Source organism: Colletotrichum lupini, chromosome 5 (assembly GCF_023278565.1).
Source record: "Colletotrichum lupini chromosome 5, complete sequence".
Lineage (NCBI taxonomy): Eukaryota > Fungi > Ascomycota > Sordariomycetes > Glomerellales > Glomerellaceae > Colletotrichum > Colletotrichum lupini.
The window spans coordinates 4,462,350-4,488,207 of NC_064678.1; the positions used below are offsets into that span (position 1 = coordinate 4,462,350).

The following is a 25,858-nucleotide window of genomic DNA, read 5'->3' on the forward strand; positions in this document are numbered from 1 at the left end:
GTTTCGGGATGGGATGAGGGCCTTGAGGTAGTCTGTACATTCCTCAGATCTGCAGGCTGGCTTGCTGACTGGTGGCCAAACAACTGAGGCTCTGCCCATGTCATGATTGCCAACATGTGTGGGCCTCATGAGACGGAGTAAATACATAGCAGGTAGGCATGCTTCATGGCAAATGAATGTCCAGTCTCAGGAGAGCTAGTATCGGCATTCTCTAGCTGTCTACCTAGCTCTGGGCTACCTTGTCCATCACGAACCTCGCTTAGACTGCACAACCTCCATGTCAAAACTGACTTTCTTGTTTTTGTCGCGCACCTCTGTGGGCGGACCTGACTCCTTGTCTTCTGATCTCCTCTGTTGGTCGTCAAGTTTCGTTACAATTACAACAGCGTAGTTGCTACTTTTCCCTTTCTAATGAACCCAAGAGCTGAAAAAGGCCGTCGCAAAGAAGATTCCCATACTGATAAAGAAAGCAACGCAAAACCCAAATGTCCTAATCCTTGCCCCAATATGAAGAACGGTCCTGTGCCTAAGTGAATGCGTTTCGCTGTCCTGTCCCGTGATTTGCTGTGCCGAGGAATGGCATGTGGTCCACCAAAGTCGTGGTCTGGCTGGATGAAGAAAGTCAAACGCAAGAAACAAAAGCTGCGTGAGAACGCTAGCTGGAGATACAAGAGTCATCGTGGTCAGCGATGCTCTCAATAAGAAAAGTATATACAGTTCGCTTTTGTCTGTCTTTGCTCCGAAGCATTTGTTGCTGGAAAGCCTCGCTCAACGCCGCTTTTCCCCGAAATACTATGCTATGCCATGCACGCTCAATATACAGAACAAGTTGACAAAGAAAATGATCGAATGTGCCGACCTCCAGTAAGGGAGATACCCTACGGTTCAAGACCAGGTACTTCTCCAGGGAGTGTGGTGTTTGGTCGGAGAGAAGGGTCATTAGCCGAGTTTGGCTTGACTGTTGTTCTGCCAGAAATTGGTGCGCTTCTAACCCGCTGGCTCAACGGTAGAGAATAACGGACGACACCTTTGACGATCAAGTCGAATTCATCCTGGATGATACGACCCCATCGCTCAGAACCTCCAGCAGAGTGGTTGCCTGGAAGATGAAGTCTCATGGTGCCTGTCGATGCTGATACACCCTTATTGAAGAAAGACCCCTCAAAAGATAGCGGGCTATCAAACTCCATGATGGTTCCGAGTCGCATGTTCGGAGCATTGTCTTCGTCTGGTGGATCATCGGGAGGATCGTCTCGAATATGCATGTCTGGGTCTCCCAACTCCCCTTCATGTGGCCGCTTCCACCAGTCAAAGTCGGTGCCCGCGTGAGGCGACTTTGCAAATATCTCCAGATTCGCCTGATCGATAGAGACGACCACGATGTTGGGATTGTGGGCTTTGACCGTTAGGTCGAACATCAATTCTGGGTCACTAGCCAAGACGTTCTTGACAGAGACCAACTGAATGTCTGTCAGCGGCTGCGAGGTCGCGAACATAAAGCCAATCGCGCCAGTAATGACGAGGAGCAACATCATAGTGACAACCAAACATGCTGCAAATCGATTCAGATAGGATGGCTGCTGCCTGTACGTCTGTGATTCGAGGTTCCGCAAATTCGCAGGTTGACGTCTGCTCCTCCTGGAGGACCTGACTGTGGACGTAATCAATGGGGTGCGCTCGTCGTCAGCGCCAGTGGTCGTAGTATCGTCGGCTGCATCATAACGAGCCATCTGAATCGACGATCGCTTTCCGAGCGCGTGAGGTCCACCTCTAGCGGAGCTCGCAACCCTAGGACTAGGAGGGCCGGATGACTGTCTCGAGGTGTTGCCCGAGAGCTTAGATCGAGCAGCATTTGGAAAGAGGGATTCGTTGTCGAAAAGTGAAGGGTGTGAGTTTCCTGGCTGTCGCCCCCAGCGACCAAAGTGATTGTGGTGGTGATGCCTACTCGTACCTCTGCCCGATCCTGGGCCTACACTCCTGCCGCTGCCCTTACCATCTTCATCGACGCCAAGGCTCTCTGCTCCATTGCTGTTAAACGTGTTGACGAACTTCATGCTCTTCTTCAGCCCGACGGCTGCAGCGGCGGCGCCGCTGCCTTGCAGAGCCTCATGAATTGAGCGCATCCCCATACCGCCAGGTCTGTCGGCCTGGCTAATCATCGAAGTAGCGCTAGGTGTCCGCGAGTGAAATCTGCGCCTGTCGACATCCGGGGGGTTACTATCGTATACGAATGTTTCCTCTGAGTCTGACGTATTCGCCTCGTCAACGGCGCTGGCCACTTTAGCCTCAAAAATATCTGCTTTGGAGGATGCTGATTGAAGTCTAGTCAGTAAACTGCTCATAAATGGTAATTTTCGTATAACGGGCAAGCTGCAAAGAAAAATTCAGATGCGATATCGGAACTGCCGCGGAGAGCGCACCATCTCTGCTCGCGGTCCCAAAAACATTGTTCCGAGCGGCTACAAAGCATCAGTTGCTGCAGACACTGATCGCAGACTGTGCTGGTGATGCCGAAGGGTCCTAGAGGAGTACAAAATTGAATCTGGTGTCTCACCGTTGCCAGAATTGACCGTGGGTTGCTTCCGGCTCGTCTTCTTCTTGTCTTTCTTGGGCCTAATCGTCTCGGTACTTGGCTTCGCCCTGAGTGTGCCGCTGCCGACTTCCAATTTAGAAGCAGGTGCCAATGCCACCTGGGGAATAGACGACACCGTTTCCGTCTCGACTATGAGGGAAGATCCTTCTCCCGTTGCTTTGCTCTTGCCTTGCTTGTTGGACAGCACACTAGACTGTCGCGTGACCGTCGGGGCAGGAGCGGAGCTCTGCGATCGCACTCTGGGTATCCCGTTGTCGCCCATGTTATCGTGAGCCTGGAGGGCTCCCCTGCTAAGGCGAATGGTGCGATTGTTGTCCACTTGTGTCGCTAGGCTTTCGGCACTCACAGCAGCCTCGTGGGCCAACTTCTCGTTGACCTGCTCCAGCGTAGAGTCCATTTGCCCTGGCGAATTCGGCAAACTTACTTCCTGTACTGTTTCCAGAGTCGAGCCGTTGACGGTTACTGGGGTTCGCACGCCAGATGGTAGTTGCGAGTCGTCGGTTTCGCTCTCTGACATGGAAGTGAGGGGGTCCGGTTGTGGAGTCGGAGAGGCTTTCGTGAGATTCACCCTCGGGGCTTCCTGCTCGCCTTTTCGTGCAGTGGGCGGAATGTGAGGCTTATTGAGCTGAGGAGGGGGCGAGCGCAAGCGAGGCGACACAGGCCAGCGAGGGCTGTCTCTCGTTTGAGCTACCTCAGTATTGAGGGGTGCCTTCTGAGGATTGATAGATCTAAGGAAGGATTCTTGGGAATTCGGGAGTAAAGTAGGAGTTGTCGCTGCGGAGAGCGTCCTGGACGACGTCGCTGGTCCTGGTATATTGGTATTGGACCTGGGTGTCCGTACTGCAGTCAAGTCCTGTTGGCTGCCTTTGCGCGACCTCAGGCCGGGGGTAGATGCGGATTTGGGCGCGTGAACGGGCTTCTGTGCCTTTCGTGACGGGGAGGTGTCGCGGGAGTTGTATGGTGATGGTGTTAACGAGGTTGTGGCGGAGGATGGTTTAGAGTGCGGTTGGGTCTCGGCGGCGTTGTTTGAGGGGGTAGTGATGGACGTCTCTGTATGTTCTATGCGTGACTGGCTTGCGTCAGAGGGCCCGTTTCTGGTGCTGGATGTCTTTTCCATGGCCGAGGATTTTCAAGTGAGACAGCAAAGGGAATGGAGCCTCGTCTAGTCCTCATACCAATCGAATGTGGGTATTGTTAACTCGGGAGCCGGCAATCGTAGTTCGGAAGCAGGCCTATCATGATGTTCGACAATGCGACGTGGTATAGGATGGATTTCTGGGTGGAAGGTAGGGACCCTGTCGGGAATCTGGAGATATCGTCTGAGTGGTTGTTGTTGTGTTGCTTTGGGACCGATTTGAGGCAAGACGAATGCGCGGTCGTGTCTAGGTTTCGTGGGTGACGGGGTGCTAAGCTACTGGCGATTGGGCTGCTGTGGAGCTGTTTGACAGGAACACAAGAGTGAGAGTGATTCGCAGAATGTTTCCTGGGTAGAAAAGAATACGGGTTGACAACGAAGAGTAAGAAGCTCTAAATGAGGGGATTGGAGGGGGGGAAGAAACCAAGTGTGGTGGTGTAAGTTGAGAAGAGGAGTGTGTGGTGTGTCTGATGTAAAAGACGAAGACGAAGACGGCTGGAGGAGGAGGTGGTGGTGGAGGTTGTGGGAGACCAGACGGGAATGAGGTCAGTAAGGTCAGTCAGTGCAAACCTAAGGTAAGCCAAAATTTGCTGAGTGCGCTGGCACTGGTGAATGGAAGGATGGCGTCGGTGCTGATGAGGAAGGCACTTGTTGGTGCTGGCAACTGGGTGATTGGGGAATGGGGGGTGGACTGGGCTTTGGGGGAGAGAGACAGAAGGTCGGTCGGGTGGTGTGTGCTGGGATGGACCGGTCGGTAAGGAGCGGGCTCTTAGCGTGTGACGCCTACGACCTGCCCAGCGAGAGAGTCTCAGAAAGACCTCAGCGGCCCAAAGTTGGGAGAGAAAGCACCTGCCGGAAAGTAGTGCCTTGTTTGCAGGGGGAGCAAGGAAGGCAAGGTACCTAGGTACATGGCTCGTCATGCGGTCGGTACGTAGTTGCAAGTAGCCAGCCACCCGTGAGGACCCATGCGCCTTGTTGTTGCCGGGGGCCGGTCGCAGTCATGGAAAGGGCAGGTACGAGGATACATCTGCGACTACTTGATTCGAAGTACCCAGCTCGCCCTGCTCTGGCTGAGGTGCTCTGTGGCGCATTTTTGCTGGTACTTGCGGTATGATTCTCCAGAAGGCATGCACAGATGCTGCCGCTGCCGTCACTTACTCCGCCAGAATTGAAGAGAGTTGATGTTCCCTCCGATGATTAACCTCTACTGCTGGACTCTCTCGCATTGTACGAGGACATGGCCAAGATGCCATCGAGATTGCCTTGAGCCTACCTACCTACGCAGTAAGCGTAAACGAGTATTGTGTACTACCGCTTCCCGTGCAATCGAGCCGAATTGTCTAGACACAATCCTACGTAACCAACGTATCCATCATACACAGCTTTGGTATCAAACCATGCCCTGGAGCTGGCTAACCAACCACGAGGCAGGGTGTCTTTGAAAGGAACGGCACGGATATGAAGCAAACAACCGTTTTGACAGAGGCCCATCAGAAAGGCTGCCCTATCATCGATTCTGTGGGCGACGTAACAAAGACATGGCAGGGCAACGAGTAAGGAGCAGCAAGACAAGTGGCAACCAAGAAACCCAAAATGAAAAGGTGAGGGAGAGAAAAATTCAAAAAAGCAAAATTGAAATGGCACCGATTCATGAAGGGAAGGGCGACCCTGATGCGCTGCCCCTAGGCTCCTTTGACTGCTTGATGTCTCTTAGTAGCACTCGATATCGCTTCCGTCTCCCTCCATTCCCCGCCTTTGTCTCCGTCTCTACCTTTCCTACCTCTGTAATACTTTGCACGAAATTTTCTCTCGCCTCCCAGCTCCATCCTGGCATAGAAATGTTTCTGCTCATCTTCGGCGCCTCTTGTAGAGCGTAAGGGCCAACGGAGACATGGACAGGTCTAGGTCTGAGGGAGCTTGGTGCTCGAGGCACCGCGGAAGCGTTCCTGAATGTCCGCAGCAATCAGAAGCTTTTATCTGGGACCCATCAGAACAAGTCAGCAACGAAGCTTTTCCCGTCTCAGCCGATTCTGTCTTTTTCAGTTTCTCGTGCGGTGTGCCATGGGCAGAAGGGCTCAAGCCATGTGCTCGACGTATCGTCTTGTCCAGTCCAATCCAGTCCTGCCGGGTAACGGATTGCATTTACGGGTCACGGTGAGTGGCATCCTGGGCTTCTCCTCTCCTCCGCCGAACAGAAAAATCGGATCTCTGGAGACTGGAGACTGGAGAGGGGCGGCGCAGCGGACGGATTCCTTCAGCAGCCAACGCGAGAAATGGATCCGATTCTGCTGCAGGTCCCAGCATAGCGTCGTACAGGGCGAAAGGCGGAAGGCCCGGCGGGCGAAGGAAAGGAATATTGCGACTGCCAACTGACACTGGACTCTGGGAGACTGCGACTGTGAGGAGGTGGCAGAAAAAAGAGGGGAGGAAGACAGGTACCTTGGGTCTCCAGTCTCCAGGTGCCAGGCCAAGCCGGTGCCAGGCACAACGTCAACACCGCTGCACCAGTGACCAGCATGAGGTGCCCATCGCCCAACCTCGGAGTTTGCAACAGTCGCGACCGGCCCACGGTACGTACCTGTCTACCTTGCTCTTCATTCCGACAACGCGGAGTGACCTTCCCGGGCGAATACTTCAGAAGTTCTAGGTACGTTTCTTCGTTGCCGCTAGACATGGACCACTCTGGCGGGGGAGGAGTCCCGTCTTCCAGGATCCTTGGAGGTAGGTACAAAAGGAGGCACGGCTACACAGGTACGAAGGAAAGCACCCTTTTGCCCTTACTTGTAGTCTCCTGTCTCTTCCCATCCAGTAGGTTGGGAGCTGGTGCTGGGTTCTGCCTCACTTCTTCTACGGAGAGGTACTAAGTAGTCAGTAGAGTTCCTTCTCCGTCCAACAAATTGCTTGGGCCGAATAAGTTTAGGAAGTTAGGAGATACTGCGACCGGCAAACCCCCTGAAACCACGCGGGATGCCTCAGACCGCAATTCTTTCCCGGATGCTTTTCTCCATATTACCACTTTCTCGAGAATCCTGTCACCCACTTGCTCTACGTAGTAAGGTAGGTACTTACTACTCCGTATTTGAGTCTGCCCGCTGGGCTGTGGGCAAGAGTGGATGTCAAATGCAGCCCAAGTCTCTGGCCCACGACGCCCAAACTCGCCCATCCGCAATCTGGAATTTTTCTGGATGCAACTTTCATCGTCGGCCCCCCTTGCCTTCCCCCGGGCTCCAGGCAAGGCAAAGCCAGGACACACGGCGCAGCTGATCTCCATCCAGGAATCCACCCTTCTTGCTTTTGCCTTTGGCCTACTTTTTCTTCTCTCCCATGAGTACGGACTACGGAGTAACATCGTCCATTCTGTTGCACCGGCGGCCTGTCACCGACCCCCCGGGAGCCATCACCCGCTGATTAGAATCGGGCATCGTGGGACCTCGGGACAGCTTCCTTCCAATCAAGGCCCCTGGTCTTCTTCAGACTTCTTGTCACCATCCCCTGTTCCCAGCCAGAAGAATCCGGCTTCTGCGAAATACACTATTCGTACGGATACAAAGTTACAAACTCATGGCCGCCATCGAATACCGCTCACAAGGTACGGAGTACACTGCCACTAAGCTCTTTCTCCTCTATCAGCAATCGCACTCGAGCTTCTCGAGTCTTCCATCTTGGCTGATGTACGCTGCTGTGGACGCAGTTTCCAGGGCTAAGGCTCGCAAATGCTCTAGTCAGGAACTGGAGGACCGGGACCATGGCCGGGACCTGCAGTCTGGTGCATCTCTTGCTTCAAGATTTGCCCATTTCCAAATTTCGGGAGCCAAGTTCTAGGCGGAAGGACCCAGTGATATTCAGCAAATTCCTAACGAGTCGTTTGATTGCTGCCATTTCGCTACCATACAACCTGCTTAGCTTGCAGTCAACAACAACTTGAAATAGAGTCACAGGACAGACAGACAACAAACAGTCATGCTGTGGCTTTTGGTACCCTGACGGGGGACGGGGACGCATGCCACTGCTCCATACGGTGTACTTTGCAAACAAATCAAGGGCCTTTACGTGGGCTTCGGACCTGGTGCCGAAGCACTATTGAAGTTGACGCATGTCTCTTGAGGCTTCTACCCTATCTTAGTCAACCAGGCACAACTTACACTTCCGCCTTTGCCACGATTTACAAACCATAAGCCGCAACGCCCGCCGCGATCGGGTGCCTGCTTGCTCGCTTCCAACGGTCGACCGTTGAGGTCGAAATGGCGGTGTTATGTCAGAATCCCCAATACGGAAGGTTCTTGTCGGGAGCACACTACCCCTACGAGACGAGGCATGGCTTCATTGACTCGGAATGTGGTATTTGGCAGCATTTTTCCTCGTTGAGAAAGACGGATAAAACTGTCGTCAATAGGAAAGGGTTGGTACCAAGTGTACACCGTTCCACTCCGTAATGTTTTTGGCACGTTCTCGTCTCTACCTACGGATACGGCTGTCGACAAGAAATCTGTCTTTGCCAACAACGGAATGTCTGCAGGTCAGCAGATCAAGAAGAAGCCAACGTTCCTCCCACCAGCTTCTTTGAGCCTCTCACAGACAGCCAAGTGGACGACGTGGCAGGCACACGACTGGCTGCATCTCCCATGTGAGCCAACCTTGGGCTCTGGTTTTAGGGGGCCGCCATCTCAAGTGCTTGGGTTCTGATCCTCTGGATAACCTGAGACATTTCCTAAAGCGAGGAAAAGTTGCACCGACCCCATGCTCCCGACAGAACGTCACAATAAACCCACCCGTCCACGATGCCCTGATGGTACCGGGCTATTGGGGGCTTCTGCGACGTTCGATTGGTCGTCGGCTGTTCCCCTCGGATCCCACAATCTGGGGACAGGCAGAAGAAAACAACTTGAAATGCGCGGTGAACGTTACCAGGTCGATTTGACGTTTCCCGCATCTGCCCATTACTCACATCGCATAGTCATCGCCGCCTTCGCTGCGATGGTTGTGCAAGTGTGGGATCTGGGCTATGTCAAACGCTGCCATTGCTGGTGCTCTCTTCATCGACGCCAATCCCTTTGCGGTCTTGGCCCATCGACCTTGACCCATCGTATGATGGGCCGCGGCGGCCCCCACGAGACAGAATGACAGGCTCCGTCCCCCGCCCAGACCGAGGTGCTCACCGGCCATACTGAGCACCGAAACCCGACGAACGGCTGATCTGGCAGCTGATGCTGTGCGACAGAAGCGCTGAGCAGGTCGCTCCGGCGCTGACAGGCCGTTCTTTCGGTTCTTCTCCACGTTGCATCGAAGACGCTGCCTCCAGCCTCCAGCTCTAGGTAGCCTCTGCTTACCATGCACGGGAGGGAAGTGAGGACCGCCAAAGGTGTGGCTCAGCCAGGCGTAGAGGGAATAATGCTCCGTACCAAAAAATAGGTACGTCAGAATATACGCTGTAGTAGTACATATTCCATCCGTCTAAAAAGGGTGTCCGGGAGGATCGGTAGGCCTGGCAGGTCTCACCCTCCCGTGCGATGGTGCCGAAGTGGTGAGCCCTCTCTCAAGCCGCGGGGCTCACATACCTAAGCAGTCGTAGACTTGTAGCTTAGAGAGGGCAATACAAATCAGGGATACCAGGCTGTGGTTGTCTGATGAGAAACACGGCTCGCTCTGCTGGCTTTCCCAGTCCAAGCTGTCCTCCCTCTGTCTCTTGCTTTCCATTCTCGCATTACTTGGCAGGCCGAACTAGATGCCTTCCTTAGGCCCCCACACACGAAGACGATAAGCGTGAAAAAAAGAGAGACAAAACCACGTCAATGTCTCCTACGGCTTTTGAAACCTTCATGTCCGGCGCGTGATGTTGATTCTTCCAAGGAATAGAAAAGGTTCTTTTCCAGAATCCACCTACCGAATCCCTCCAACAGCCCCCTTCCCCCCGCGTGTCAGCGCGCCGGCGGCGGGCGTTGATCATCTGCGCAGGAACCCGGAAGTTTATAGGTTGGGACAGTCGCAGTTTAATATGCAATGACGTTCCACACCTCTTTGAAGAGGTTCAGTTTTCGAGAAGGTAGGTAGGTAAGGAACGTTCTATTAGGCAGACGAACAAGTTCAAAGCCCAGCCAGCCTACGCGCAACCCACACCCAATCCCACTGGTAGGGTAGATTATAACCCGCCATGGTGGGAAAGACAAAGGCTGGCGCCTGTCAGATGGGACGGGCCTTGTTCGTCTCGTCGCGATGCGCTGACGGGAACGCAATCCGCGCGGGTAGGGCAGCCTTGTTCTCTCCCTCTCTGTCTAATGCTTATCACCCGCCCGACAAATCAGTACTTACATTACCTATGCATCCTTGGGCGGGAGTCTTTGGCCCGGTCACTTCTTGGTGGTGGTATAAGGCGCAGTCGGATCGGGTGAGCGTGGGCGTGGCCTGTTGTAATTTGTTCATGTTCTTTGAAAGAACTGACTGCATGCACAGAGCCACGTTGGCCCGCCCCTCCATTCTCCTTCTCACTCCTATTAATTACTTCGTCTCTCTTGATTTCCTTCCGGTTTCCCACGGTGGTGATGTACCTGCTCTCTGCCCCCTTCCAAATAAGGTGTATCATGATACTCTATACTTGGTTGCGGAACCGGGCGAGGTGGCTAAAGTACCGTTTTGTCCCGTTACGCTTCCCTTCCTTCCCGAAATAGGGGCGATACTTCCTCTTCCATCGGTTCCATTCGGTTCAATGGAGAGAACTGGTGCTGTGAAGTCGAGCACGCATCCGCAGAAAATGAAGTTCCCATTTCGGGCGAACAGCCACAATCTATGCCTGACGTAGAGTGCTGATTTGAGAAGCTGATCGCTGACAAAAGGCCCAATCTTTTCATTCTGGTAATGAGAGCATCAGTTGCAGTGTGACTGACTCCCGAGTGGACAAGACGGCTTCATGATGACTGCCTGACAAATGATGACTCCTAGACCTTTCGGCGATGGTTGGCCCGGAAGCAACCCCCCTGCCTTCTTCCCACGGATGAGACTGCGTCGGTGATCTTGATTGGGGTTGTATGCTGTGATGGGTTACCTCGGTAAGGGAAGAGATGGAAAGAGACTAGTATGGCTTTAGAGGTCTTCTAGAATCCGGATGGGGTGCTTCGAGATGAGACGATGTGCCTCGGTGTCGGGGCTGTTGTGTAAGTCATGCTATGGGGTGAAAATGCTTTCGATGTATCTTTGCTCAACACAGCTGTGGTATGAAGCTGCTGAATGAATAACGGTTCAAATCGGAGCTAGTTGAGATCCAGCGTATATCTTGCCTGTCTATTATTGATGCTACGACGTCTCCAACAACGAGAGAAAGGACGGAGGTCTAAACACCTTTTGGAGGGGCACCAGAATGGTTCACAAGTTAGACAACCACTCGAGCTTCATGGGAAAAGCACAGCAAATCTTCATTGAATGTGATCCACAGCCTTCTACCGTCATATCGTTTCCGCAACCTGATATCTCCTCTCATTTTGTACGCCCAAACGCCAGGCCATGATTGCCCGTTCTATAAAAGAAATTCCATCAACAGAGACCGGCCATTCCGTGTGAAGGACGGACATCTAGGCAAAGTGGATGCCCTCCGAGTTGAGAGCAGAGAGCAGCTTCAAAAAATCCGTCTCGTCGCACAACCGCGCTCTCTTCTCCATGAGCTCGGTGCTCTCGAGCGCGCGTTCAATCTTGCTCCGCACGAGCGCCGCAACCTTGGTCTTCTTGCGCTTGCTCTTCGTCTTCTCGGGCGCCTTGGCAGCTGTGGCGTTAAGCTCCTTGAAGAACTCGGGTGTGTCGTCGTCCATGGGCTCGGCATCGTTGTCATCGTTGCCGCCGGCGTCCGCGTCATCGTCCATTTCCATGGCGTCGTCCTCGTCATCCTCAACAAGAGAGTCGTCCAGGGGCACGTTGTTCATGGCAGCCCATGTACGGTAGTTCTAGTAGCAGATCAGTACCTCTGTCCTTCGGAGGCACACAACCTCAAAACTCACCTTCTCCAGCATCTGGAGCACTTCCTTCGTGCCGAGCCAGCTGGCTCGCATGGTCCTGTTCTTACGGTTGAAGCACTGAATGGTTTGTTAGCTGCGAGATATATGAAGTGACAATAATACTACTTACAACGCGGAGGAGGCCGTCGAATTCCTCGAAGGCGATGGTGGGACGCTCGGCTCCCTGCTTGGGCACGATGCGCACAACGCAGGAGTCGACCTGTGGCGGCGGCCTGAAGTTGGCCTTGGACACCTTCATCTATTGCAGAGTGTCAGAAGACCGTCGGCAAAGATGCATTCCCGAGCATCTTTACTCACCACGTTGGAGCATGTTGCCCAAAAGTTGGCGTTCACGCTCAGTCTACCATAGAGCTTGTCGCCGGGCTTGGCCACAAGTCTTTGTCCGAACTCGAGCTGGAACATGAGAATCGCTTGCCGCGGCGGCTTTGGCATCGCAAGCATCTTGAACACCAGGGGCGAAGAGATCTAACGACAGGTCAGCTACGCCGGGCTTGCATCGAAAGCACAAAAGAACGTGCCTGGTAGGGTGTGTTTGAAATGAGAACGTCGAAAGGAACCCATTCGACTTTGATCGCATCTCCGAGCATGACATCGAGCTTGCGCTGCTCCGGAGTCCCTTGCACACGCTGTTTTGGGTCCCGTCAGCCTCCGAGTATCATCCTGAGGGCGTTTTGTCCAACCTTTGTCACTTCGGCCGCCATTCGAGGGTCGAACTCGATCGCAATGAGCTTCTTCGCCTTCTCGAGAATTCTCACTGTTAAGTTACCAGTTCCCGGACCGATTTCGAGTACAGTATCCGTGGGCTTAAGTTCGGCTTTCTGTGTAGACGCACTTAGTGTTTGGTTCGTTATGGACGGGGGGAGTCTGGGCGTACGTGAACAATCGCATCCGCCACACCGGGGTTCTTCAAGATATGTTGACCAACATTCGTCTATGACGGTAGTTAGTCAAAGTTCCAAGACGTATTATAGAATGCGACGCACGTTGAACTTGAAGACATTGTTCGTCTTCTGAGAAGGTCGAGAGTACGGGCTTCCCGAGGAGGCGGCGGCGGCATTCCGCTTACCAGCTTTCGCTTTACCCATGTTGCGTATGTGAACTGTCGAACTGTCGCGCTATACCAGAGAAACCAGGTTTGTGGGAAGCAGTCGACCTCTGGCGTACAGTATCCGGTAGCGCAAAGTTTGAGACCCAGAAATCTTCGCGATGTCGAAGTCTGCGGTGAAGATGGAGGGGCAGCCTTTTGGAAATTTTAGTGGACCCTCGCCCCACTACGACCTGGCGCGACAGGGATTGTGCAGCTCAAAAACTTTAGTACCACTTCAGCCTTGCGCGACCGGTTCCAAGCATAGAGTGAGGCCAAACCTCACTGATTGCCTACAAATACCCCATCAGGCGCGCCCTCTTGATCTTGCTGCCGCACCGAAGAGCCACCTGTTCAATCGCCAATATGTCGGGCAGGCGCGACTTCCTGAGCCAACCGGCTCCCGAAAACTACGTCGCTGGTCTTGGTAGAGGTGCTACTGGCTTCACTACGCGATCAGATCTGGGTCCTGCACGCGAAGGACCGACTGAGGACCAAATCAAGGAAGCGGTCGCCAAGCGCGCAGCACAACTCGGCTTAGGCACCGACGGCAAGAAGGCGGAGGAGAAGGACGACGACGATGACCGGTTCAAGGATCCCGATAACGAAGTCGGCCTTTTCGCAGGTGGCGTATACGACAAAGATGACGAGGAAGCCGACAGGATATGGCAAGAAGTTGACGAGAAGATGGCGAGGAGAAGGCAGAAGCAACGAGAAGCGCGCGAAAAGGCCGAGCAAGACGAATATGAACGGAAGAACCCCAAGATTGCACAACAATTTGCGGATCTCAAGAGAGCGCTTTCGACGGTTACCGACGACGAATGGGCGAACCTTCCTGAAGTTGGAGATCTGACAGGAAAAAACAGGAGAAGCAAGCAGACCTTGCGACAACGCTTCTACGCAGTTCCAGACAGCGTTCTGGCTGCTGCGAGGGACTCATCAGAGCTGGGCACCACGGTTGCGGATGACGGAGCAGCATCAAGCTCCGAACAAGCGGACGGCACGATGACGAATTTTGCCAAGATTGGTGCTGCCAGAGACAAGGTCCTCAAGTCTAGGCTCGAGCAAGCGTCACAGGACGGAACCGAATCATCAGTCGCCGGTAGCGCATCGAGTATCGATCCCAAGGGCTACATCACAAGTCTGAACAAAAGCGTCCTCAACGAATCGCAAGCGCAAGTCGGCGACATCAACCGTGTACGCGAGCTGTTAACATCGGTGATCAAAACGAACCCGAATAATGCGCCGGGTTGGATTGCTGCGGCTCGCTTGGAGGAACTGGCAGGCAAGACGGTCGCTGCACGGAATGTGATAGCACGCGGATGCACACATTGCCCCAAGAGCGAGGATGTCTGGCTGGAGAATATTCGACTGAATGATGGAAAGAATGCGAAGATTATTGCCGCCGAGGCAATCAAGAAGAATGATCGATCTGTGCGTCTCTGGGTCGAGGCGATGAGACTGGAGAATGAGCCTAGGGCGAAGAAGAAGGTCATAAGACTCGCTCTGGATCATATTCCGGAATCAGAGGCACTATGGAAGGAAGCGGTCAACCTCGAAGAAGATCCGGAAGATGCCCGGTTGCTGCTCGCCAAGGCAACAGAGCTTATACCCCTATCCGTTGATCTGTGGTTGGCTTTGGCAAGACTGGAGAGCCCTGAAAACGCTCAAAAGGTGCTCAATAAGGCACGAAAAGCAGTGCCTACGTCTTACGAAATTTGGATCGCGGCTGCTCGACTGCAGGAACAGCTTGGCCAGGGTACGAAGGTCAACGTCATGAAGCGTGCCATTGCAGTTCTGGTCAAGGAGTCCGCCATGCCCAAACGCGAGGAGTGGATTGCCGAGGCAGAAAAGTGCGAGGAGGATGGCGCTGTCATTACGTGCGGAAATATTATCAGAGAAACACTTGGCTATGGTCTCGACGAAGACGACGACCGCAAGGACACCTGGACGGAGGACGCCCGAGGCAGCATCAATCGCGGCATGTACGAGACAGCACGCGCCATCTACTCATATGCGCTGCGTGTTTTCGTCAACAGCAGAACATTATGGATGGCTGCCGCCGACCTGGAAAGAAATCACGGAACAAAGGAATCGCTCGCCCAGGTCCTGGAGAAGGCTGTCGAGGCATGCCCCAAGAGTGAGGTCCTGTGGATGATGTTGGCCAAAGAGAAGTGGCAAGCCGGCGAGGTCGACAATGCCAGATTGGTACTCGCCAGGGCTTTCAAGTCTAACCCGGATAACGAAGACATTTGGCTTGCTGCTGTCAAGCTCGAAGCCGAGAACGGAGAGACCGAGCGCGCTCGTAAGCTACTGGAGGAAGCCCGCGACCAGGCCCCCACGGATCGCGTGTGGATGAAGAGTGTGGTTTTCGAGAGAGTGCTGGGCAACAGCGATGCGGCACTGGATCTTGTCCAACGGGCGCTGCAATTCTTCCCTGCAACGGCGAAGTTGTGGATGCTCAAGGGACAAATCTACGAGGACCTTGGAAAGGTCGGCCAGGCACGCGAGGCCTACAGCACAGGTGTCAAGGCGGTGTCAAAGTCTATTCCATTGTGGCTGCTCTACTCTCGACTGGAGGAGAAGGCCGGGCTCGTCGTCAAGGCTCGCAGTGTTCTCGACCGAGCCCGACTTGCGATACCCAAATCGGCCGAGCTTTGGTGCGAATCTGTCCGCATCGAAAGACGCGCGGGCAATCTCAACCAGGCCAAGTCCCTCATGGCCAAGGCACTCCAAGAGGTGCCCAAGAGTGGACTCTTGTGGAGTGAACAGATCTGGCACTTGGAACCACGGACTCAGCGCAAGCCGCGGTCACTAGAGGCCATTAAGAAGGTGGACAACGACCCTATCCTGTTTGTAGCTGTGGCCCGAATCTTTTGGGGCGAACGCAAGCTCGAAAAGGCACAAAATTGGTTCGAGAAGGCGCTGGTGCTGGACAGCGACAATGGCGACACTTGGGCTTGGTATTACAAGTTCTTGCTCCAGCACGGAACAGACGTAAGTAGCTGTCTTGGTGACTATCGATTTGACGTTTGTAAGCTAACTCGATCCCAGGAGAAACGAGCGGATGTCATCAACAAGTGTGTCTTGAACGAGCCACGCCATGGCGAACACTGGCAAGCGATTGCCAAACAGCCCGCCAATGCAAGGAAGGGAACCGAGGAAATCCTGAAATTGGTTGCTGAAGTGTTGGAGAAATGAATCATGTAATAGCCTGTGTATCAAACATCAAGGGTCGGTCGGGAAGGATAGAGGAGAAAAGGTCACTTTCAAAATTACCAAGCAGGCAGCAAAGAATACCACGAGAAAGCCCTGTGGACTTTCAAGTAATTGAACATGAGTCAAAGGATTATAATTGATTCGTATTGCGACTCCTAACCCAGAGCTGAGAAAGCAAACCCGATGCCCGTTGTCATGATTGATCCATTACGTAGAAAACACAAGAAAATGATCGCCAGAGTAGTCGTAGGGCTTATTTGCCGCCGAACCAGCTGGAGATGCCGCTCTTGGCCTTGGCGGCTTCGGTCTCGACGGTCTTGTCAAAGGCGTCGACCTTCTTCAAGGCTTCGGCCTTTGCGTCCTTGGCGTACGCCTCGACGTTGCTCTTGGTGGCAGAGAACTTCTTGTCGGCCTCAGCGACCTGGCGAGATTGTCAGCGACGATTGATCATTGAAGATGTGCTGGAGGCAGGCCGGGCAGAGGTGGGCAAAGATGAACTTACGGCCTCGTCAAGCTTAGCACCAAATTGCGCGCCCTTGTTCTGGGCGTCGGGCGTGCGTCCGGGAAGATGAGACTTGACCTCGGCGGATGCCTTGTGAACGTCACCTAAATAACGTGGGTCAGCCTTTGAGATGATGAGAAGGCGGCGATGCGACGGGTAAACATACTCTCGAACTTCTTCTCCGCGGCGGTAGGGTTTCCGCCAGCGCTGTAGAGGTAGTAGCCGACACCGCCAGCGGCAGTGAGACCGAGGAAAAGGGGAGCCTTCTTGGACATGTTGATTGGATTTGTGTGTAGTGTAGGGTGTAGTAGAGCTGATTGACGTGTGACTTCTGAGCTACGATCGGGAGAAGCTTGAAGCTATCGTCGTGATTATGTGATTTAATTGATTGAATTAGAGAGAGGAGAAAGAAAGCAGTCTTCGTCACGAGAAAGAGCAGGATGGCATGATCTATTAGTACCTTGCTATCGAATCACTGGCGCCGCAGCTCTTGTCTCATTTCTTGCGCGGTTACACTCCTTCCCACACGCCTCCTGGAACCGAATCACACCAGTGAGCTGCACTACCGACATGCCGTCGACCTGGGGCAAGCAGGCGAGGAACATTTGGAGCTACGAAAGCTCCGGTTGACGTGAAGGTGTGAGGGATACATGACGTAGAGCAGCATGAATGCGGGGAATGGGAAGTAGCTTCCCCCCAGCCGCTCCTGGCCGAAGAGCTCCACCTGGGACCGGGACCACAAACTCAGCATGCACAGGCCATCACCTCCAGAGGGGACGGACACGATACCTTGTGATCACGCGGAAGCGGATGGAGGAATGAAGTATTTGTGACGTACCTCTTCAGACCTGATCCTGGTAAGAGTGCAGCATCCACTTGATCTCCAGCGTCACCTCAGCTTGTCAAAGCTCCGAAAATCAGCTGTCACTTTCGATGTACACTATGCGTAGGGAGTAATGTTTTACGCTATTCATCCAGGTCTCCTTACAACTTCCACTGAGCGTAGATGGACTCTCAGCCGACGATCGTGCCCGTCAAACCATTGCCTGTGGCTTCACAGTGCTCCATGTGCTTCAGAGCCAGGTTTTGCACGTTAGATAGCATGAAAACACCTGTTTGAGCTGACTCTCTGGCACGCAAAGCTAAGGTGGTGGCTAGGGGGGCTCGACGCTCGCTGGAAAAAGCTGGGACATTACATCATCGCCGGAGCTGAGTACGCGACACCTCGCAGGCTCCTGGACTGACTGACTGGCCCGTGAAGTGCATGAGCCAACCCGTGTTCAGCTTTTGGGTCTAGGCCTCCACGACCAGCCAACGCCTCCTGCTTTCCTTTCGTTATTGTTATTGCTGCATCGTACTAGCCTTGTTCAGCGTCCTCCATTTGGCCACTGCCAGCCGATGGTGGTCTAGCCCACGCTAGGTCCGAAGAAGAGGTACCAATTGACTTCCCTGAATTCCTCGCTCGTCGGACCATCGACCTTGTAGCCTCACATCGGCCTTCTCCTTCTACGGCCTCTTTTCTATTCCCACCCGTCGACGGGGCGCGCTTGGAAACATCATTTGTCTGAGTAGATTCGGCACAATGTTCAGGTAGCCCACTCAGACTACGCTTCTGAATTCCACCATCCCAGGGCGAGAGCCGCCAATCACCCCCGAGAAGGAAGCTAAAGCACCTCCGGCCCGGATTCCAATTCTCCCCCCCCCCCAACGACGAACCCCCTTTCACCCTCAAGGGTGCCGTTCCGGTCTCACTCCGGCATTGAGCCTCAAGGCGGGCATCAACACGGAAGCTCTCAGACACCGGGCGAGCGAGGCTGCGATACAGCGTTAGAGCGATGCCTTCCTTTCGAAGCTCTCGTCGGGCCACCGGCTTGAAAGATAGTGATTATGACCACGAGATCAGCCTGGTCAACCATGACAACCGAGGTTCACCGAGCACCGAAAGCCTTAGCAGACCTCCTCGCGCGTCAACCGGTTCGCAGTTACTCCGTGATGAGGACACTACTGGGAGTCACGATGCGGAACCGAATGGGGACCGCAGTACGGAACACGATACCAATCAGGATGCCAGTAGGTCTGGACGCTTAGTAGAGCCAGAACAAAGTCGCCTGTCGAAGGCCGCTGGGCATCGGAGTGCTCCCACGCTTGAACCCCAAACGACAACGGCCACCACAGCACCGTCTATCGAAGTCGAAGGTAAGAGATAGCCATGCCAAAGTTATGGTGCAGGTTCTGATAGTACATATTGAAACAGAACCCACGCCAATGGAAGGCACAATGCCCGGCAGAAGCAGCAGTCAACGACGGAGGCCAGCCACGGCGGATCGAGAAACAGCTATTGATGTGTTGTGGGAGAACGAGCGAGGCTGCTTTGTTTGCCGTGTTGCCCTATTTTCCGGCAAGGCTTTGGGCAACCTCGACCCGTCGCCTTGGACGAACCAATTTCACAAGACGAGTCCGACCACGACCAAGACAGCACAAGTACCCGATCCGTCCTGGGAGTGGGCATGGCCTGAGTGGAAGATACATCGCGAAGAAGGTGTGGCCATGGACGAGTTCGGCTGGGAGTACTCGTTCATGTTCTCCAAGAGATATTCCTGGCATGGTCCGAAATGGTGGAATTCCTTCGTTCGGAGGAGATGCTGGGTTCGCAAGCGCATCAAGAAGAAACCAGAAGACATATCGGAAGACCCGCATATGCTGAACTCCGACTACTTCACCGTTACGCCTGCCAATCACAGCCGTTCCTCTAGTGTGGCACGTAGCCGGCGAGAAAGCGTCAGCAAGGCGAGTGTACAGACCAGTGTGACAGAGGAGAAGCAAGACATTGAAGACGTGTGGACTCTTATGGCCGTCCTTCGAGGCTCTCGCATCGACCGCGAAAAGATTGAGGCCTTTGAGAATTATCTCGCGCATGCCAAAGACAACCTCGAACACTTACAAGAGGAAATGCACGATGTTATGGGCATATTTGTGTTTCAGGCCTCGAGAAGACTGCTGTTGAGTCGCTTGACCCAGATTTATGATGAAGCGGTCGCTGCAGACGAAGAGAAGCACGAAGATGCAGACAAGGCAAAAGAAAGAGAAGAGAGAAGGAAACACCTTGCAGCGGCAATCAAACATGCAGACGAAGAAGTCAAAAGGCTTTCGTATTGGAGCGATGTCAAGGGGCTTGCAGAGAATGGCGAAGCCAAACATGCTGTTGCAGAAGACGAGGGATGGAATAAGGGGTGGGAAGGTGTTGATCAGAGCGGTCCTGCGCAACCCAACTCGGGTGCCTTACCTGGCTCACCAAAGAAGTAATAGGGACGGTGTCGTAATTATTCTTTTCTTGTATACCCGACTTCATATATCCAAATTTGCTAGTCATTGCCTGCGGTACGGATACCTAGCAGTGAAGTAGTCGATGAACAGTGCAAAATAGTGAGCTCAGTGTCGCTCACACTGTTGTCGGCCGGCAGGGGTCGGGTCAAATTTCTGGGGCCGAAAGACCGGGATCAATCGGCGCGAAGTGGAAATTCTTCTGCGGATAGCTTGCCCGCGACTTCAGCGAAACTGATGGCATTCGTTCCATGACACCAAATGCAACAAATTTCAGCCCAGCACACAACATGGGCCATTCATAGCAAATGTCCCTGGGAATCACGCTATCATTGAGAGTCCGATCTCACCGTATCGGCTCTTCTGGGATCTCTCCGATTTCCAGGGTTCCTCAAAGATGGTCTCGGGCGCCTCGAACTCAACTACCACTTCCTCGTCAATGGGTGCACACAGCTACCGATGCAGTCAGACCCAGCGCGGTTGAGACTCCCACACCGCGATCTCGAATCGAAGACGAAGAAGCGAACCATGGCACCAACCCAACCTGCGATACCGCCGTGAGTCCTACCTTGGAAGGCCCGGCCGTCGAAGACGAAAAGATCAAGATGCCACTGAGAGTTGAGAACTTGACGCTGGGTGACGGTCCGGACACAAAGCCGAAGGAAGCACGCAAACCTACGACGTTGCATCCACTTGATACCATCAGCGAGCGTCGTAAACCTGTTGAGTTTCTACTTAAAGATGCCAGCGAACGCAAGTTCAAACGACCGAACAAGACGGGCTCTACCCAAGTACAGCATGACTCTATACTCGTTACGCCGACGATACGTTACCAGCCCCAGCGAGAATCGCGAGCCAGTGTTCAGCGATTCCACCAAAGCATAACCAGGCAAATCTGGCTCGAGACGGTCCGACAGGTCAAAAAGGGGTCATTTAGCAACTGGCGCAATACTTTGGACCTTCTTCGACGACAGACCCGGCCTGTCAAGGGGCCCTGGCAGCGCAATGTGCGTAAGATCACAGTCGGGGTTGAACTCGCATATACGCTCCTTCACGATGTCGACCAAACTATTTGGGACATACACGAACAAACGAGATGTCATATCGAGATGCGATGGCCAAAGGATAAAGAAGGGACACTCAGTGAAGTGGGATATCTTTTCCTTTCAGGCGACGAGGATGCCTTGGAACACGCGAGCCAAGAAATATCTAGACTCGCCGCTCGAGCCGACAGCACGATCAGTATAGAAGGAGCCATCGGTAGCAACTTCTCTACAACACGGCGTGACGAGGTAGCTGGAGCAAAAAACGAAACTGTGTGGAAAAGTTCCGAGGAAGAGCAGCGTCCAGCGTATATGAAGGAATACTCACACAAGCACAAATACGAAAGTATCCCGAGACCGAAAGAATGGACGCCTGATTCATTCTTGGCCTATATAACCGCCATCACAAACGCAAGGATCACTACGCATGACAAGTACAAGATGTACGGTGCGGGCCCTGCCGCCGACAACGCGGCTCTCAAGCTCCTTTTTAGCGCGTTTACAGATGAGTCTTCAAGACATGCGCGGTCGAGGCGCGCATTCAAACAAGCCTTGCGATTTATTGAGCTGCGTGGCAATGCCTATCGTAATCACGCCCGGGACCTTTTTCAGAGCCAGCGAGATGCACCTTTTTCGATGGATACCGGCGTCTTCAACATTATGCTGGAAAACTGTGCCAAGTTGAAAGATCTTCGCAACTTTCACGGCGTGTTAGGGATGATGATTAGCTATGGTTGCCAGCCAAACGCGAAAACATGGGCGTTATACATGGAGATGATTGAGAGCAAACAAATCATTCAGCATGTTCTTCGACTCATGCACTCGCTCGGCCTACTTTTGAACCCCGACGTCGTGCCACTCGTCACGAAGCAACTCGTCACGGAGGACATGCGCAAGCTGGAACACAACTGGCCTGGCATCCGCTCATTCCTTGAGACCCTGACCGCCAAGTACGGTACGGGCTGGTCATCGAGGCCAGTCATGCACGCCATTATGAACGAACTCGGACGTATGGGCAATTTCGCCTCGTGCTGCGACCTCTGGGACATCATGGCCGAGTCTCGAAATACCTTTCCTACCACGCTCACGCTCAACACGATGCTTCAACATGCGAAAACCCAGCGCCATCTCATATTCGCCACGGCCGCTTTGGAGAAGGCCCACAAGCACTTCGTCGTGATGAACGAGCAATCATACCACATACTCTTCTTCCTTGCCTTCAGGCTCGACAGGCCCAATGCTATGGGCGTCATCTGGCGTTATGCTTGTGTAGCGGGCAGGACCAGCTCAGATATGCGCAATCAAATCAGCAACTGGCGGTACGGCGTCAACCCGGAAAATGTTCTGCAGCACACCATCGAGCCGAATCCCAAAGCCCACGCGGCCCCCTCTGCTCTGCCAACCTGGTTCGATCAGGACGTAACAGGGGCGAACCAAGTCAACGGTGCCCGAATCAGCAAGGCCACGCACGAGTATTTCCGGGAGCACAAAATGCGACCTTGGTACCCGCTCCATCAGCTCCTCTCGTGGGCCTGGGAAGCCGACGGGAAAATCATCGCAGCGGTCAAGAAGGCCAAGCAGCAGAGCCTGCAGCATTCTCCTCCCACGCCACTGCGTACCGTCACTACGCCGGGAATCATGGTGATGTACCAACGGAACGGGCGTGGCCTACGGACGCATCACATGCAGTTGAAGATTGAACATGTTGCAGCCACGGATGACTTGCCACCGTCATCTGTTGATGGAGACGACCAGATATCATCATCATCGTCCGTGAACGAGGACAAGACGACAATAGTAGTGCCGACTGAAGGTATCACAATACCGGTAATGAAAGACGGCCAGCCGTCGTCATCGGTTGACACAGACAACCAACCGTCACCGTCTGTTGACAATTACAAGACAACGATAGTGCCGACTGACGCACTCAGAATACCGGCAACCCAAGGCGTGTAGGCTCAAAATGGGGACTAGGGTCAAAGTCTCTGCATAGGAAAACAGCCATCTTGCAAAATTATTTATATTATAGACAACTATGTATAACAAACCCCCCTTCTTCTTGTAGGATAGCTAAGAGGCAGCTGGGACCGGGGAGTGCAAAATACCCATAGAATTCTGTACAACAAGACCTACTTTTATGACAATTGTGTTCCAAGATGTGAAATTGCATCCTTGAGCATGGCTAAGGTAGCTGGTATGAGGTAAGTGCACTACTGTTTTCATCCAGTCCATGTCTTCGTTACTAGTTTCCAAGGCATACATATATCGATTCTCTGTGGCCCATTTTACTCACAACTGGTCCAAGAACAAGACACGTTAGATCTCTAGAGCCCAATGACAGAGAAAGACCCCTCTTCTCAATAGGAGGAAGATTAAGAAAGTAGCGCAAGTGTAAAAAGGCGTTGGTGGGGTTATGCAAATGATCATAAGTAAGCGTGACAACTAGGTAAGCCCGCAGAGGGCTACTACCTTAGCTACAGCACGCAAAGATTGAGTCTTTTGAACTCTTTCAACATGCGGCCAGCCCTCTCTCTCCCCCTTTCTCCCCCATTGAGCCGCCGCGACTGCTGTTCATCATCCCCACTATGCCTAATCACAATCCTGTCAACGGCCTCCGGGACACCCAACATGATGAGGAAAACAACACGAGAAACATTCATTCATCCATTCCAGCCAAGCCATTGAAAAAGTCTCTCAAGCCTTCTTAAAAGTCATACGGATCCGTTGAGTCCGGTCTCTTCCAGGCCCGAGTGCACGCCCACGTCATTCATCAAGGTATAGAAATTTGATATTCCCGGCCGCTGAGCTCACTTCTCCTTGCCCTCCTCTGTAGACGCGGGAACTGCGGCCGGCTTTGACTCCTCCGCGGTCTTGTCCGCCGCCTTGGCCTGCTCCGTCTTCGGGGCTGTCTTGTCCTCAGCCTCGCTATCCTTGCTGGTAGCCGAAGAGGCCTTGGAGACCTGGCTCTCGAGGTCCTTGTCCTCCTCAGCGTTGTCAAACATCTCCGTGTCGTCAGAGTCGGTCAGAACCTCAGTGCCGTCGCCAAGGAAGATGATGCGGCCCTTGTAGCCACCAATGCCGAAGGGTTTGCCCTTGTTCTCCACATCCACGTCGTAGCCGCTGTCACTGTCGTCGAAGTTGTGGTGAACTCCAGGACCGCGGAATTCAGCTAGTTGCAGGTGATGGATCAGCGCTCCTCCTTTGGAAAGAAATTATGGAACACAAAAACAAACGATGGCTACAAAAAGGGGGATAATGGTTGTATTATGGGGATAAAGAGACTGGTCTCATGATAGTGCAGATGGAGGTCGGCGCGCGCTCAACTCCTTAGGAAGATGTGGATTCGGACGTGGATTCAGTCGTACCGTATTCGGGAGGGGCGCAAGGTCCGTCTCCAGCAGCAACCCGCTTGGCAATCTCCTCGTACCACTCCTCCTTGGTCTTGCCGCGCAGAAGACCAATGATGCACATGGTCATGTTGTCGCAGCCAACACCTCCGGTCTCCGAGTTGGAGGCCAAGCAGTTGTCCATCATGTTCTCGCAGATCTTGTCCAGCTCCTGCTTAGCCGCAATGCCACGACGGACGAACTCGACAACAGCCTGAGAAGACTGGCAATCCCAGATACCTAAGAATACTGTCAGCCTGTGATCTCCTTCCTCATATCCGGCGCTTCCAGCTTACCGTCGCAAGCAATGACCAAGAACTCATCGTCGTCGCTGATCTCGTGGGTCTCGACGTCAGGGAAGGCGGTGACGATCTGGGCCTCGGGCGAGAGCTCTGCGCTCTTCTTGAACTCGAAGTCACCAATGGCGCGGGAGAGAGCAAGATTGCCGTTAACACGGCCAAAGTCGACAAAGCCACCGGCGGCTGTGATACGGGACTTCTCGGCTATGGGGGGATTTCAAGTCAGCTTCAGGTATTGTTGCCTTTGCCATGGCCTAGTACTCACCCTCGAGCTGGGGCTTGTGATCCTGGGACAGGGGCTTAGCCCGTCCCTTGATACCAAGAACGCTTCTCGAGTCGCCAGCGTTTGCCTAGTCGCGGAATGGTCGGTAAGTAATGCGAATACATCGCGCAAAAGCGGACGTAAGCAAACTCACAACGTAGATCTTGTTGTCCGAAATCAGGCCAACGCAGGCAGTGCAGCCAGAAACCTCCTCTTCGTACTTGGGATCTGGTACACCCCAAGGTTAGCTCATGTATGCAGCATAGGGGGCAACAAGTGGTGAGGGCCAGAACTGCAGCACAGCTGAGCCTCTAGGTACTGCCGAATCCGAGATTGTGAATTTACCGTTAAGAATCGCCCGATCGGTTGCCAAGAAGCCATCCTTCAACGCCTGTTCGTAGTTGCCCTTCTTAAAGGTCTCCTGCTTCTTGATGATGTCGTGAATGTTCTCTCCAGCGAACAAGGCTACTTTGTCGCCGCCATGTCCGTCAAAGACTCCAAAGAAGGAGAGTTTTGACTCGTGTTTCTTGGCTTCGTCGCTGCCGGGGGTGAGAAGGTCGAGGATGGTGATGTGAGCATCCTCCATGCTTATGCGCCAGCCCTGCATGGCAGAGACGCCGTAGAGAAGGCGCTCATCTTCGCCCTTGGCCGAGGACTGTAATTGTGGGAAGTCAAGTCAGTAGGTTGAACCAAGAGGCTGTTGAGTTGTAGGGATACGTCATCGAGTGAACGTTGCTGCGAAAAACAAATCCAAGCCACCTTGCTGTGTCGCCTGCCCGCGCGATATCACCGGCAGGAACGGCCAAGGCAGGCGAGGGTCGGAGGGGACTCCGGGGCTGGCTGCGAACAAGAAGGAAGAGGCCGCAAAGGAGTAGATTGAGTATGAGGGTGTAATGATGGGCATATCGAGGGAGAGCAGCGCGTCTCGGGAGAGGTGAGGGTAGCGGTAGATTATGACATACCTTCTCGACAACGGGCTCGGAGAGAGTTTGACCCATGGTGACGGATGCAATGAGT

General features: G+C 53.6%; 8 protein-coding genes across 8 annotated transcripts; 2 read left to right on the plus strand and 6 right to left on the minus strand.

Annotated features, from left to right (window-relative positions):
• Window positions 1–878: 878 nt before the first annotated feature.
• CLUP02_10743 (phospholipid metabolism enzyme regulator) lies at window positions 879–3,710 on the minus strand (the record flags this gene model as incomplete). Its single annotated transcript, XM_049289716.1, has 2 exons — window positions 879–2,311; window positions 2,555–3,710. The coding sequence occupies 2 exons, from the start codon at window positions 3,708–3,710 to the stop codon at window positions 879–881; spliced, it is 2,589 nt and encodes an 862-aa protein (XP_049146861.1).
• A 4,959-nt stretch (window positions 3,711–8,669) lies between these two features.
• On the minus strand, window positions 8,670–9,422 carry CLUP02_10744 (uncharacterized protein; the record flags this gene model as incomplete). Its single annotated transcript, XM_049289717.1, has 2 exons — window positions 8,670–9,154; window positions 9,284–9,422. 2 exons carry the CDS (start codon window positions 9,420–9,422, stop codon window positions 8,670–8,672), a joined length of 624 nt encoding a protein of 207 aa, XP_049146862.1.
• Window positions 9,423–9,905: 483 nt separating this feature from the next.
• CLUP02_10745 (uncharacterized protein) lies at window positions 9,906–11,221 on the minus strand (the record flags this gene model as incomplete). Its single annotated transcript, XM_049289718.1, has 5 exons — window positions 9,906–9,977; window positions 10,035–10,159; window positions 10,400–10,571; window positions 10,847–10,969; window positions 11,180–11,221. 5 exons carry the CDS (start codon window positions 11,219–11,221, stop codon window positions 9,906–9,908), a joined length of 534 nt encoding a protein of 177 aa, XP_049146863.1.
• A 66-nt stretch (window positions 11,222–11,287) lies between these two features.
• CLUP02_10746 (dimethyladenosine transferase) lies at window positions 11,288–12,810 on the minus strand (the record flags this gene model as incomplete). The annotated part of the gene is made up of 8 exons (XM_049289719.1): window positions 11,288–11,653; window positions 11,708–11,782; window positions 11,835–11,963; window positions 12,023–12,190; window positions 12,232–12,351; window positions 12,406–12,543; window positions 12,600–12,656; window positions 12,709–12,810. 8 exons carry the CDS (start codon window positions 12,808–12,810, stop codon window positions 11,288–11,290), a joined length of 1,155 nt encoding a protein of 384 aa, XP_049146864.1.
• Window positions 12,811–13,175: 365 nt separating this feature from the next.
• Window positions 13,176–16,010, plus strand: CLUP02_10747 (PRP1 splicing factor; the record flags this gene model as incomplete). Its single annotated transcript, XM_049289720.1, has 2 exons — window positions 13,176–15,806; window positions 15,864–16,010. 2 exons carry the CDS (start codon window positions 13,176–13,178, stop codon window positions 16,008–16,010), a joined length of 2,778 nt encoding a protein of 925 aa, XP_049146865.1.
• A 271-nt stretch (window positions 16,011–16,281) lies between these two features.
• Window positions 16,282–17,135, minus strand: CLUP02_10748 (uncharacterized protein; the record flags this gene model as incomplete). The annotated part of the gene is made up of 4 exons (XM_049289721.1): window positions 16,282–16,449; window positions 16,531–16,634; window positions 16,697–16,889; window positions 17,007–17,135. 4 exons carry the CDS (start codon window positions 17,133–17,135, stop codon window positions 16,282–16,284), a joined length of 594 nt encoding a protein of 197 aa, XP_049146866.1.
• A 144-nt stretch (window positions 17,136–17,279) lies between these two features.
• CLUP02_10749 (meiotically up-regulated 65 protein) lies at window positions 17,280–23,602 on the plus strand (the record flags this gene model as incomplete). Its single annotated transcript, XM_049289722.1, has 13 exons — window positions 17,280–17,359; window positions 17,418–17,476; window positions 17,537–17,613; window positions 17,689–17,743; window positions 17,792–17,884; window positions 17,941–18,092; window positions 18,162–18,264; window positions 18,328–18,726; window positions 18,785–19,804; window positions 19,955–20,097; window positions 20,157–22,846; window positions 23,051–23,095; window positions 23,419–23,602. 13 exons carry the CDS (start codon window positions 17,280–17,282, stop codon window positions 23,600–23,602), a joined length of 5,100 nt encoding a protein of 1,699 aa, XP_049146867.1.
• Window positions 23,603–23,701: 99 nt separating this feature from the next.
• On the minus strand, window positions 23,702–25,839 carry CLUP02_10750 (protein phosphatase 2C; the record flags this gene model as incomplete). The annotated part of the gene is made up of 7 exons (XM_049289723.1): window positions 23,702–24,063; window positions 24,260–24,520; window positions 24,577–24,783; window positions 24,845–24,929; window positions 24,996–25,069; window positions 25,187–25,496; window positions 25,804–25,839. The coding sequence occupies 7 exons, from the start codon at window positions 25,837–25,839 to the stop codon at window positions 23,702–23,704; spliced, it is 1,335 nt and encodes a 444-aa protein (XP_049146868.1).
• Window positions 25,840–25,858: the final 19 nt, after the last annotated feature.